Source organism: Zonotrichia albicollis, chromosome 21 (assembly GCF_047830755.1).
Source record: "Zonotrichia albicollis isolate bZonAlb1 chromosome 21, bZonAlb1.hap1, whole genome shotgun sequence".
In the NCBI taxonomy this organism is placed as follows: domain Eukaryota; kingdom Metazoa; phylum Chordata; class Aves; order Passeriformes; family Passerellidae; genus Zonotrichia; species Zonotrichia albicollis.
The window spans coordinates 7900927-7914958 of record NC_133839.1 but is presented as its reverse complement, the minus strand read 5'-3'; the positions used below and the strand labels follow the sequence as shown (position 1 = coordinate 7914958).

General features: G+C 53.7%; 2 protein-coding genes across 2 annotated transcripts; one reads left to right on the top strand and one right to left on the bottom strand.

Annotated features, from left to right (window-relative positions):
- Positions 1 to 663: 663 nt before the first annotated feature.
- Positions 664 to 3730, bottom strand: LOC141731384 (uncharacterized). The gene is made up of 2 exons (XM_074556535.1): positions 895 to 3730; positions 664 to 800 (listed from the first exon to the last, which is right to left on the bottom strand). The coding sequence occupies exon 1, from the start codon at positions 3728 to 3730 to the stop codon at positions 2897 to 2899; it is 834 nt and encodes a 277-aa protein (XP_074412636.1). The 3' UTR covers positions 664 to 800; positions 895 to 2896.
- Positions 3731 to 4501: 771 nt separating this feature from the next.
- Positions 4502 to 13056, top strand: FAM78A (family with sequence similarity 78 member A). The gene is made up of 2 exons (XM_005495230.4): positions 4502 to 4764; positions 11953 to 13056. Exons 1-2 carry the CDS (start codon positions 4502 to 4504, stop codon positions 12479 to 12481), a joined length of 792 nt encoding a protein of 263 aa, XP_005495287.1. The 3' UTR covers positions 12482 to 13056.
- The last annotated feature ends 976 nt before the right edge of the window (positions 13057 to 14032 follow it).

The following is a 14032-nucleotide window of genomic DNA, read 5'->3' as shown; positions in this document are numbered from 1 at the left end:
AGGAGGCCTTGGAGATGCTCCAGGGGCTGGAGCTGCTCTGCCCTGGAGCCAGGCTGGGAGAGCTGGGGGTGCTCAGCCTGGACAAGGCTCCAGGGAGAGCTTGGAGCTCCTTGCAGTGCCTAAAGGGGCTCCAGAGAGCTGGGAATGGAGTGACAGGGCTGGCTCACCCTGCCAGAGCAGGGTTAGATGGGATATTGGGGAGGCATTTTGTACAATGAGGGTGGTGGGGCCCTGGCACAGGGTCCCAAAGAAGCTCTGGCTGCCCCATCCATCCCTGGAGCTGTTCAAGGACAAGGCTGGACAGGGCTTGGAGCAGCCTGGGATAGTGGAATGTGTCTCTGCCACTGGCTGGGAGTTGAACTAAATGACATTTAAAGGTCCCTTCCAACCCAAACCATGTGATTCTGTGATCCCAGTGGGAGGAAGAGCTTGTTCCCTTCCCAGGCACCCTCACCCAGCCCATAAAACCCAACCTCTCCTGCCTCAGGTACCACGTGGGGCTGTGGCAGCCCTTAAATCACACAGGAACTGCCACATCACCCACACCCAGCAGCTCCTGCCTGATCCCTGCCTGTGCTGCCACTACCAGGGCACTCAGCACACAGTGCCCACCTGCCTGCCCTCACCCCACTGCCCAGCACAGGAAAATCTCAGCCTACCTGAGAACATCAGCACTGCCTCCACTTGGCTGCAGCCATCACCTCCCAGTGTGTGGCATCCTGGATTTCCCCACTCTGTGCAAATGTGGGGCTCTGCAAACATCAGTGGGCGCAGGGATAAAGGCACTGTTGGCCAGGACCCTGCAGAAACAGGGAGACAGCACCCAGGCTGTGCTGGGGATGCTCAGCTACCACTGAACACGTTCCTCGGGAGCTGTCAGGGGTTAAAAAATACCTTGAAAGCCCTGGGAGTGAATTTAATCTGGTGCCTTTCTCCTCTGCTGACACTGATAGGAGGGAATTTCTGTGCCCCAGCCTCCCCATGAGACTCCAGCCCAGTCCTGAGCAGGAAGGGCAGTGTGGGGTGGATGCAGTGCCAGCTAAAGCACCATCAGTGCTGGGTGGGAAGGGAAAACTGCCTGGTGTCTCCTGCAGCAGGGTGGGCTGTCACTGACAGTCCCAGCTGGGGAAACTGAGCTCGGGAGGGAAAAATCCCTGATCCCACTGAGGCCATGACAAGCCCCATCCCATAAAACTAACTCGGGGTTTATAAATATCCCTGAAGACAGGGGCTATTCCAGTCCTGACACACGATCCACAGGGGTCACCCAGCACCTGGGAGAATGCCCAGACAGACAGACACACAGACGGACAGACAGACCCGGCATGCTCTGTATGCCCCCTGCTCAGCCCTGCCCTGCCTGCAGGGCTGCCGGCCACAATTCCTGCACAATTCCACAATTCCTGCGGCCAGCATGGCCAGGAGCACCGCGCTGGAATGTGGCTGGGACAGCAGTGACAGCCCCGTCCCCTCTCTCTGATTCACTGGCAGAGCTGGTGCGTCCCAACCTCTGCCCAAAGTGCATCCAGCAAACCCTGCCCGGGATGCTTCCAGGGTGGGATGTGCTAATGCCTCAATCACTCGCAGCAGCCTGATGGAGACAGGCACGACCAAAACCCAACGAAACCTCCAGCTGAAGAGCTGATTTAATTAGAGTGAGATAATGCAATTTCCTAGCTGACCAGAGACAGCCAAGTTGAAGTAAGACCTGGCTGAAGCCTCAGTGGAACTAGAGGCGCAGAATATGCAGTTTCACCAGGCTCAGGATGCTCTGGGAAACTGTGACAAGCTTGTTTGAAAAGTGTGAAAGAGCCTTGGAAATGTCAAAGGATTTCAGCACCTTCTGGAGGCTGCTGGATATTTCATTCGGAAGATGCTAATTTCATTCTTCCTGGTACTACATGGTAGTAAGTGCCTTGTAACTCGAGCGGGTTCTTAGTGATTGTCTCTGTCACAGGATTAGTGACTAAATTGTGCCTTTCACAGCAACTGGGAAGTTTAAAATAAATACTTCTCAATGCTTCGAGAAACACGTGAGGAGGAAAAACATCACAATAAGCTGTGTTTTTTCCACTGGCTGTGGGTGGAAAGGAGCAAATCTGCCTCCCCTCATCCTGTTACATTTGCTTGTTAGGATCACCTGGTAGCTCAGTTTTTTCCTACCTGCTAAGGGCTAATCCAGCCTGCTGAGAGTGCAGGGTGGGAAGGACTAAAAGACATTTACAGCAGCTCTGCACTGCTGTGCCACACCACAAGCAGCACCGGCAAAGAGATTTTTACCTCTCATTCCCCCAGGTTTCCTATTTAGAAACAAGTGACAGAGGACACGCTCACCCAATGCCTGATGACCATCAGCTATTGCTGAAAAGCCAAAAATTTCCCCTCCCCTGGTGCTCGGATCCTCAGCCAGCTGATGGCCAGCAGGAGCAGCTGGCAGCATTACCCTTAAAACTGCCTGTAATAGAAGTTTACAACTTTCCCACAGGCCACTGCTGCCTCAGACGCTCCTCACTGCCTGTTCCAGCTGCTCCCGAGTCTCATTGCTGCTGTGGACAGCTTTACATTATTCCTTGCTGGAATCACAGCCCATCCAGCCTCGGGCTACAGGTTCTGCAAATAGAGAGACAGACTGACCATCCCCTCTGGTGCCCTTCGGCTGGCACCAAATCTACCTAGGCGGGAGAGGAAAATCTTAATCTGAAAATGCAAGGAAAAGGACATTGCAGTGAAATTAAAATATAATAATAACAATAATGATAATAAAAATAATAACAATAAAAATAATAACAAAAAAGAGGGGGAAGGCGTTTCTACAATTAAAAAAAAAAACTACATTACCCACAATCCACGGACATGTGGGAGGAAATGCTGTTTTTTTTGCAAAGGAGGTTTAGCCTCAACAGCTGCAGTTTAAAAGCGAAATACAGGGGGAGGGATGGCACTGGGCGAAGGAGGGAGGACGGGGCGGCGGGGGGGGCGCGGAGCCGCCGCCGGTGCCGCCGCCGGGGCCGCGGGAGCCCCGGGCATGCGGCGCTCCGTGCGCGGGCAGCCGGCGGGGCTCGCCCGGGGGCACCGAGGGGCTGCCAGCGAGTTCCCGCAAAGTTTGACCCCGCTGCCTTTGCCGACGCTGCGGCGAGCGGAGCGGGAGCCCGCCCGCGCCCCCCCGCGCCCCCGGCGAGGCTGAGCCCCGGGTGCACGAATGTATTGCGGGAGAGGAAGCCTGCGGCAGCCGGGAGGCGGAGGCACCGATCCTGCTCCGCTCAGCTCCCCGGGCAGCCAGCGCAGAGGCGAAGGGGAAAAAAAACCCAGCGAGAGAAGAAGGAGAAGAAGCAGGAGCCTCCCCCCCGCCGCCCCGCGCCGCCGCTCGCCCCCGCAGCGCAGGAGCCGGGGCTCGGCGGCGCGGCCGGGGCTCGCCGCGGCTCCCCGCGATGCTGTGACGCCCCGCGGGGCCCACGCGTGTGCGGGGCAGCCCCGCCGCCCGCCCATGAGCCCCGCCGGCTGAGCCGGCTCGCCCCGGAGCGCCAGCGGGAGGAGGAGGAGGAGGAGGAGGAAGGTCGGACACCCCTGCGGAGAGCCGCTCGCCGAGGAGGAGGAGAGAGGAGGAGGAGGAGGAGGAAGGGGAGCGGCGCCCCCGGGCCGGTGCGTGGCGGGGGATGTCACGGGCGGCGTTGAGCGGGCGCTGAGCGGGCGCGGAGCGGCGCGGCCCCGGCGGGCGCGGGGGAGGCTCCATCGCCGCTGCCCCGCTGCGCGCCCGGAGCCGCCGGCCCCACCGGCACCGCGCTCGCGTCCCTGCGCCCGGCTATTTCTAAGGGGAAGAGAGGGAAAAAAAAAAAAAAATTAATCCCCAAAGCCCAGACAGCGCTGGCGGAGGAGCCTCCAGAATCGGAGATTTGGCGACTTTTTGCATTTTCCAGCCGTCGTTTCTTTCTGTTATTATTGTAATTTTGTGCGAAAGGAAGTTATGAACAACTGCAAGTCAGGAAGTGGAAATCCACACCGGTTGTGACAAGCTGGGGCTAAAAACTATTTCATTATTTATATAGATGTGTCTATCAACATTCTGCTTTTCATCCAAAGAATAAAGGGAAATACCGGCTAGTCCTATGTTTGATGGTGAATGACAGACTGCATCTGAGCAAAGGAAGGACTAAATATATCAGCTAACAACACCACCTTTATTTATTGAACTCAAGAGACTTTTTTTTAACCCAAAGACTGTTTGGAGCAAGAGATTTAATGGGTCATTAAAAGGGGAAAAAATTTTAAAGGCCCTTTTGCTTCTGAAGCGCAGCTAACCTCAAAAATAGAAGCAGTACTTGTAAGACAGATATTCGAATTAAGGCTTTACGTGATGAATTTTCTATCCTATGGATATCAGTTTTGAAATAACAAACCAAGAAGATCTGTAATTGATCTAGCACCAGACAATTTCAATGCCTAATATTCCCCAGGATTGCTGGAGTACCCTAGGAGCTGCGTCAGACTGTACTCGGGGTATGCCATGGGCTGTATTCAGAGCATTAGCTGCAAATCCAAAGTTTTCCGGGAGAGCATTTCAGTGGTTGAAGTGAAAGCCTCCATCGATCCCGTTCCCACCAGCATTGACGAGTCCTCCAGCGTGGTGCTGCGCTACCGCACCCCTCACTTCCGAGCCTCTGCCCAGGTGTTGGTGCCCCCTCTCCCCAAGAAGGAGACCTGGATCGTGGGCTGGATCCAGGCTTGCAGCCACATGGAGTTCTACAACCACTACGGGGACCAGGGGATGTGAGTATTGCCGAGGGGAGGGCGCGTGCGGGTGGGAAGGGGGAGAGAGGCAGGGCCGTGGCCTGCTTGGGAAATAGTGGATCAAGCCAAAAATTATCATTTTTATAATCCATATTTAAAAACCCAGCCCCTCTGAAACTTAACAGGACTTCGGCGTGTGTTTAAAATACAGGAGAGCTTGTCCCTGCCCTTTCAAAGCAGTGGGTGTTCTTCTCCTCGAGTGGGAATTCGCCCAAGCCCCAACCAAACCCCACTTGTTCTGGTAGAACCCAAAAGCAGAGCCCTTCCACAACAGCTCTTGGGCTGCACAGGAGATCCTGGAACCCTGAGAGCAGCCCTGCTTTGATGGGTGTGTGACACCAGGGGCTCTCCTGACCTCCAGCTCCTCTTGCCTGCATCCCTCCCCATCCCAAAGTGCTCACTGGGGAGAGCCCAGGGCTGACACTTGTGGCACAGAGCTGTCCCTCGAGTGCTCTGTGCTGCTGCTGCAGTGAGCTGTGGCTGGCAGCTCGGAGCCCACCAGCTCTGGGAGCACACTGAACGTCACAGGAGGAATCCTGCTTGCTTTGCCCACAGCAGCAGGCAGCCCACGGGAATCACAAGCTGGATTTAACCCCTTGGCAGTTAAACCACCCGCATCACCTTGGAGCGGGGTGCGGATTTCACGTTAGCCTCCCTCATGGGGGATGTGAAAGGGAATATATGGGTGTAAATGTGAGGTGGGAGGAATCCAGGGGCTGCTTGCACACCAGGAATCCCCGTGGTACTGGTCAGACAGTCATAGTGAGGCAGGAATGAGTCAAATCAGAATGTCACCTCCCTGCCAAGAGAAGTCATCTCTCCCCAGTCCCCACCAGCTTGTTCTCCAAACGTTGCAGGCTTTGACCCACAGCTAAATCAGCCCCAGCACCTGATCCCCAAATGCCTGCACAGAGCAGCAATTCTGCAGCTCACAGTGCTGGGCAGCACAGGTGCAGCAGAAATGTGTGTGTCCAGCCAGGGGGACAGAGCCTGACTGTGCTGGCAGATGGGTCAGTGGCTGGAGCTGCTGATGCTGCCCAGGCTCTGGGGCTGAGGGAGGAAGGACGGGAAGGTCAGGCCTGGGAATCCTCTCCCTGCTCTGCCCCGAGCCAGGGAGATGCTGGCTCAGCCCCTGAGGGTCAGTCTGGGCAGCCTAAAAAATCCCTGAATGAGGAGAGCTGGGGGAGAGGGAGAGCAGGAATGAGTGAATGCAGCGCCTTCCTGACAGCCTGAACATCTGCACGCACAGCCTGGCCCCCCTTCCCTTCCCTTCCCTTCCCTTCCCTTCCCTTCCCTTCCCTTCCCTTCCCTTCCCTTCCCTTCCCTTCCCTTCCCTTCCCTTCCCTTCCCGGGACCCCAGGGAATCAGGAACACCCCCAGGTGACAATCTGCCCCTCTCCTGTCCCCATGTCCCCTCTCTGCTCAAGCAGAAAGTTTCCTGAGAGGCAAACTGGTACCTGGCAAACAGCAGCAGTGCAGGCAGGGGCTGATCGTGATTTTAAAAGTATTTACAGCAGGCCTGAAATCTGTAGGCTTTCTTGGCTCCAAGAGCATCTTTAGCAAGGACAATTTGTTGCTCAGATGTTCCCAATTGCAGGCCTTTGGGATTTGCATGTGTAATTCTCAGGCTCATTTAGGAATCCTGTCTTTAGCCACCAGCTGCAAAGGGAAAATAGAAAAGTCCACTTTGTATAAATACAGCTCAGATGCACTGAAATAGAGGGGACTGGGCACAGAGTGGTGCTGCCAGTGCTGCAAACCTCAGTGTGGCCTTTTATTCCCCTGCACCTGAGTTTCCCTGGGTTTAAAATGAGGATTTGGTACAGCCTGCCCTTGCTGGAATGTTTTGGGACAAAAAAGAAAAAGGAAAAAAAAAGGAGTAGTAGGTGCTGCTGTAAACTGGTAGAATTAAACACTGCAGCTACATATGAGAGCTTTTAGCTAGAAAATCATGGAAACAAAGATGTTTCCCTAGGAGGTTCACTGACATTTAGCTGATTAAAAAAAAAAAAAAAAGTTACCCAAACACAAGCAGGAATTGGTCTGTTCCTGCACTCTCTTTCTATAGACTCATTGCCATCTGAAGGCTATAAATAAAGGCATTTAGGAGGAAAGGCCTCTTCAATGCCATTGAAACATGGGCTTGGAAGACCATTACAGAGAAAGAGAGAGGACACAGACCTGGGAGAAAGGATGGGCCAAGGCTTTGGCTGGTGAAACTCGATGTAATCCCTCTGACCTCCACAGAGCTGCATTGATTGATGCCAGCACAGCCCCAACCCTCCATGGCAGGCAGAGGCCTCTGCCACATCCATGTTTTTAACCCCTGTGGTGACTGGCAAACAAAAAACCCCAAATAATCAAAAATCACTCATCCAGCCGGAGCACCAATACTTACAGCAGGCTCTGGATTAATTTTTCACTTCTCTGCTGGGAAGTTGTTAGCTGTGCATAAGCTGGCCATTACATTGAGGATGGAAACAGCTGAGAAATACTGGAGCAGATGGAGCTGTGCATAATGCTGCTATAGGGATGGGAGTACAGAGGGGATAATTTAGACACGCACGTTTAAAGTGGCACTGACAATTTGGGGGCTAAATGCAGCATTTTTAAATTTAAAGGGAGAGAATTAGAGCTCAGCTAACACATTAAGCGCTGGCATTGCTTTACATGTGAGTCAGGAGGTGCTGCAGGGAACATGAAAACCCTCAGCATGGGGATGGGGATGTGCTTTGTGACCCCTCTCTGTGCACCCATGGCTGGTGCTGCTGCTCCTCCCTAAAGTGCAGGATTTCAGCCTGGTCCTTAGGGAAGGATCTGCTGTGCACAGGGAGGCAGCAGCATCAGGCCAGAGCTGTGACCTGAGCAGGAGCAGCTGGACCAGGTCCCTGCTGGCATCTGCTGGGCTGGGTGCTGGTTTCTGCACCTGGTGGAACCTGTGCCAGCTCTGGGCCCTGCTGGAATGGCATTATCCAGCCTCCTTCATCTCCATGGAGATGTGCAAGAAGCTGTGCAGATGGAGATATGCAAAAGAGAGAGATAAATAAATTGGAATTGGAATTTGATCAGCCAGGAATCTGGAGAAGTTTTCCTGTGGATGTTTCTCCCCCTGGAAGACCTGATGGGGCACTTGCATCCTTACATCATCACTCCATCTTCCCAGGCATCTCTCCCTGGTGAGATTAAATCTTCCATGCCCTGCAGCAGGGACACAATGAACTCAAATTGTCAAGAGAATAAACCCCCAGTCCCCAGGGGGGAGGACACGATCAAAAACACCACAAGGGCATCTTTTCCAAAGAAAGTGAAGGGAGGTCAGTTCCCTGTGGGAATTTACTCCTCCAGGGATTCAGAGAGGCTCTGCTGCCCTGCAGTGGCCCAGGGAGCTCACCCACCTTAGCCCAGTTACATGGGCTGTCCATTGAGTTTGCTGCAGCAATTATTCCCTTTTTCCTAATGCCAGTTTTGTGTCAGTTCCACTCCCTGAGCCAGCCCCAAACACTGCTGCTGGTTCAGGAGATGGGGCAGGAACACACAGGTGGAGGGTGGGAGGAAGAGGGACCACAGCAGCACAGCAACATCTTCAATTTCCTTCCTGTTCTTCACTCCAACCCTGCCTTGACTTGCCTGACATGCTGGAAAAGGTGAGAGAAGCATTGTAAAGGAGAATTTAAAATTAAGCAGCTCTGGCTATCAGGTTTTCTTTGTCCCAGTGAGTCCCCAGTGCAGGGCAGTGGTGGAGGGAGGCAGGAGCAGGATGTGAAATCCTGAGACAGAGTTTCACTGCACCCACACATGGCCCTGCTCCCTGCACCAGGCAGGGGCTGTGCCCACAGGGGCTGCTCTTATTTAGGGAGCTTGGAGAGGAAGGTGCTGGAAAGCAGAAGGTTGTGCAAGTCCATCTGGCCTGTGACTAATTAGGAGCTGGCTTTAGGCAATTAGAGCTGAGGTTGCAGCAGTGCCTGGTGCCTGTCTGGAGAGGTTACCTGCATGTTCCCCACTGCTGGATGCCCAGGGCTGGCTTTGCTGTCCCTGCCCTGCTGGGTGCTGTGGGACAGACATCTGGAGCTCAGGATGATTCTGTTCTGTGTGACAGAAGAGGGAAAAAAGTGTCTGAATGAGAACTGGGAAGCCAAAACCTACATAAAGCTGCTTGGCTGTCAGCAGCAGGGCTCTGCTTGTACCACAAGAAATAGCTCAGAGTTCTTTCTGGTAGCAAGAAGACATTTGTTGGAGAGGTTTCTTGGCAGCTCCGGGCTCTGGTGGTGCCCACACTGGCTCTGAGGGTTTCAGAGGAGGCAGAAACAGGCCAGTCAGTGTTGTGAGGCAGAACCTACTGATCCTGGAGCTGATCAGTGAACCCATGAAACCAGATAGCTTGGTTGCTTTTCATGCCTCCTTCCTGCTATTGTCAGCAAAGTGTTTACTGGGCACTTTCTGGTCTCTCCTTGGCTCGACACTACCACAGAAAGATGCTGATGCAGCCAAAGATCATTCCACAGCATTCTTTCCAAAATCATCCAGTTGTTGGCATATTATTCAGCATGGACATGCTCTGCAAGCAGAGGCTGCCAGCCTGGCTGGCACAGGGGCTTTGCTGGAGCATCAGGAGAGGGACAGGCACCAGCAGCAGCCACCAGGCAGCCTCTGCTCTGCTCCAGTCATGGGATCATCATGAGGCCTCGTTTTCTTGCTTGTTCCAAGCAGAGCAGATGAAGCATGATGGTTTTGAAACCCTGGGGTTAACCACACTGGCTCGAATTAGGCACAGCGTGCTCTCTGAAGAAACGCAGGCTGGTGTCTCCTTCCCCATTCCTGCCCACGCCTTTGCTCAAGCTGGGTGTCCTCCTGGGCCACCCTGAGCCCAGCCACGCTCAGCTTTGCCCTGGGATGCTGCAGGCTCTGCAGGCACCATCCTGCTCAGGCCCTGACACAGCTCCACCCTTGTGCTCTTGTTTAAATCCTGGGCAAATCCCCAGGAGCTCCTGCAATTCCATCCTGACCTGGGAATGAAGATGAGGACAAGCAGATCTCAGAGGAGCTGCATTTACTGAGCATCCTCTGCCAGGTTCTCCTGCCATGCAGCCAGCAGCTCTGATCTGAGCAGGCTGGAGCAGCCCAGGAGGGTTCTCATGCTCTGTGGCACCTCAGTCCTGGTTTGGCACCTGGGTACCTGCAGAGATGCTGTGGCTGCACCACACTGTCACCTCAGAGTCAACCTCTGCCACATCTCAGCCCTGGGTGACAGCCAAGCTGAGCACTAGCCCCTGTCTGAATGGAAAGTAATCCTAAACCAGCAGGTGACAGGGAGAGAAGAGCCCAGGGAGAGAGAGATGGGGTTTCGGAGCTGGGCTGTGCAGCAGGGAGGGGTGGGGGCTGCAGAGCAGGACCTCCATTCATCTATCACCGAGGGCTGGGTCACTCAGCATCCCCTGGGGCTTCCTTGGGCCATCCTTGAGCCTTCCTGAGCCTTCCCCTGCCCAGCTCTGACTGAAGGGCGCAAGGGATGGTGAGCCAGGATGACTCCGGTTTGCAGAGCAGAGCAGAGCATACAAACATCTCTGCAGTGCACAAGGGTCCTGGCAGGACTGCTCAGGGATCTCCTTTTGGCTGCCTTCACTAAAAATTTTCTTCCAGGGAAAGGACTCCCTCTGCCTGCTGGCGATGAGCGCGGGAGGAAGGCATTGCTGCAGCTGCGGTGCTGTAGCTGACAGCAGCCTGTAAATCTGAGCAGGGAGATGTTGTGCTTGCATAACCCCTGCTCCTGCGGCTCACAGCATCCCTGCAGCTCAGAGCATCCCCTGCTCCTGCTGCTCAGAGCATCCCTGCAGCCCCTGCAGCCCCGAGCATCCCCTGCTCCTGCTGCTCCCTGCATCCCGCAGCCCCCAGGGCACCCCACCTCCTGCTCACACTTCATCTCCCGTGGGGAGGTGTTTGCCAGGACCCCCTGCTCACATGAACAAATAGATAAATGAGACCTTGAAATCCCCCGTGGTATCCTCTAGCCACAGCCAGACACAGCTAAGTGCTGAACGATCCAGCGGGTGCAAACATGGAGGCACTTCACGGTCATTAACTAATTAACAGTCAAAACAGCCTTGTGAGACAGTGACATCTCCCTGGCCAGAGCAGCCATCCCAGAGCTGTGCAAGAGCCAGCCAGGCCGACCAGTACCCCCAGCCACAGGCTCCTCTGCAATCAAGGGGCTATTTTTAAGCTGCAGCACCAGACTTATGAAAGGCTTGGACAGTCACCCTGACCCTGAGGAGCCTCAGGGCGTCCCCTCTGTGTCTCTCCAAGATAAATCGTTTCCCATGTCCTAGCCTGCAGCAGGGAGCCACAAGGCTTGGGGAACTGGAGCACAGCCAGTGCTATGGCAGGGTCAGGTGCAAACACCACTGCTGCTGCCACCAGTCCCTTCTGCCACCTTCACTGCTGGGACACCATCCCTGGCTGGTGAGGAGTGCTGATTCATGAGCAGGAAGGAGAAGGTGCTTGAGAGGCACCTCTGCCAGCCTGGTTTTTAAAAGATTGTCCTTAAAACAGCTGCTGTGCACTGAGCAAGTGATCTGTGGCCGTGCCGTCTCAGAGCAAACATCCAACCCTTCTTCTGAGACATTTTACAGCAGTTTGCCTCTACTGGCAAATCTAATCTTAAAAATTAAATTGGAAGCTACTGAAAAAACCCACTCCAAGCTGTGCATCAAGCAGCACAAGGTGACAGGGGGGTGTTTTCACTCACATTCCTGCTAGCAGCACTGACCTTTGTGTCCCTCTCGCAGGTGAGCAGTGCGGGCAGCTTTACAAGCAGCTCCACCTGGGGCTCTCTGATTACTGTAACACCATCCCCAGCCCAGAGCCTGGAGTGCAGCCCTCGGGCTGGGTCCTTCCAAGGGCTGCAGGAGGATGGGTTACACTTCCAGAGCCAGGCAGACGGCGGGGAGGGACAGTGGCTCATCCAGAGAGAAATTCAGGGGATGAACGGATTGAGAGCGGGCCTGACGAGAAGGATGCTTTTAATGGCAGGGATGGCACAAAGGGCACAAATTCCAGTAAAAGCCAGAGAGGGAATGCATCCACAGCTCTTCCCTCTCCTTTCTAAAGTCCAGCATGTTCCTAAACTAATTAATTAATTCATTATCCATCATTTGCTATTGATTATGGCAGGTCAAGTTGGGAGCTTCCAGATCTCCTAGACGGTAAAATCCAGGCCATCAGTGACTCAGACGGAGTGAACTATCCCTGGTATGGGAACACCACAGAAACCTGCACCATCGTGGGTCCCACCAAGAAGGAGTCCAAGTTCAACATCAGCATGAACGACAACTTCTACCCCAGCGTGACGTGGGCCGTGCCCGTCAGCGACAGCAACGTGGCCAAGCTCACCAGCATCCACCGGGATCAGAGCTTCACCACCTGGCTGGTGGCCACCAACACGGCCACCAACGAGATGGTGACCCTGCAGACTATCAAATGGCGCATGAGGCTGGGCATCGAGGTGAACCCCAGCAGGCCCCTGGGGCAGCGTGCCAAGCTGCAGGAGCCCTCTGCCCAAGAGCAGCCCCAGGTCCTCAGCAAGAATGAGCCAATACCACCCAGTGCCCTTGTCAAACCCAATGCCAATGATGCTCAGGTACTCATGTGGAGGCCAAAGGATGGACCGCCACTCGTGGTGATACCCCCAAAGCATCGATAATGCACGCCTGGCGTCCCGGCAGCGAGAGGGAGAAAACAAACCCGAAGCAAAACAATCACTTAGGTATTAGGATACACACCTAGAATCTGAGCAAAACCTAAATGCACTTTTTATTCATTCAACAAATGCAACCATTCTACCTTCTCCCATTGGGACGGATTTCACTGTGCTAAAGCTAAAGAGGAGACCTTGGACTGGGTCTGTCTCATCACTGGATTCCTAAGGGAAGAAACTAACACTGATGTCTACCCTATAGCTTTTATTTTTTCTTCCCTACTTTAGTTCCCGTTTGAACTTCAGTCTCATTAGCTTGTCCAGAACTGCCCAGAACAATATGAACATTTTATTTGGGATTTTAAGAATTTTTTTTCCTTTTTGGTTGAGAATGAAACAAGTTCCTGGAGCAAAAAGTTGACTATTTAAGATAAGGTATTTTTTTTAAGCGATAAGGTTCTGAGTTGCAAATCCAAGTCATGCGGCCTTATGTAGACTTTGCTTTGCATTGCCAAACTTTTGCCTTAAAGCTGTGTTTGAAAAAAAAAAAAACAAACCAACAAAAACACCACCAGGCAGAATGTCCTTTCTACAGAATTCTGGAGAAAAAGTTTTGGAACAGGGAATAGGCTGTCAGCATGGCATGGGCTGATGGATACAAAGGGCATGAAATTGGAAGAAGCAAGAAAATCTTCCTCTTTTTAAAACCTGGAACAAGGAAGCACGGAAATCATCTCAGTTTCAAAGCAATGCAAATGACAACCCTGCTGTCGGATGGCTCTCGAGGGGAGCTCCCAGGCCACCTCTCCCTGCTTTGCAGGAGGCCCTGGAAGCTCCTCGTGCTGCTCATCACTCGTGGTGGTCTCAGCCTCCCCTAGCAGTCCAACAGGGAATCAATCACCTCACAGCTGGAATTGTGGCCCTGGGAGTCAACACCAGTCAAGGGGGGATGTCCCAGTGGGACATTTGTCTTTAGGACACACAGATGTTCTCCCAGCTAGCCCACAGCCTCACCTTCTCGTGGATAAGAGCTCACGTGCTGCTGCTGTCGGGTGAAGCTCTGTGGCCCTGTTTGCTGTGAAATCCCAATGATGGGGCTGTACAAAGAGTGGGGTGTCCCAAGGATCCTTCTGAAGTCACTGGAGACACACAGGTGTCAGAGAGGGCAGATCTTACCCAGCATGATCTGTAGTTCAGGAGCAGCCACGTCTGAAAATAACAGGAACCCACTCCTGGCAAACACAGCAACAGCTGAGGAAAACTCTTCCTTCTGTGCTAACCAGTCACATTGGGATTCACAGATCATTTTCTTCCCAATGACCTCATGATCTACCTGGCTGTCAGGAAGGAGGTACAGGCAGGGCCATGACACTGTCCCTGTCTGTCATGGCACAAACATCCACTGTAGCAAAGGGAAACGCACGAGAAGGTGCAGGCAGGGCAACACCTGAGCCCTGGGTGTGGATCCTCAGTGAGGAAGGAGCATTTGGAGGAGGAGGAGGTGAAACCTGTAGCTTTTAATAAGGACCAGATGGCTGCTGAGATAAGCAGATGCTC

Bases quoted from the DNA above. Each gene is read 5' to 3' on its own strand.
- LOC141731384 (XM_074556535.1), bottom strand. From the start codon at position 3,730: ATGGAGCCTCCCCCGCGCCCGCCGGGGCCGCGCCGCTCCGCGCCCGCT.
- FAM78A (XM_005495230.4), top strand. From the start codon at position 4,502: ATGGGCTGTATTCAGAGCATTAGCTGCAAATCCAAAGTTTTCCGGGAG. The intron at 4,765-11,952 runs GTGAGTATTGCC...TGATTATGGCAG, and splicing joins CACTACGGGGACCAGGGGAT to GTCAAGTTGGGAGCTTCCAG.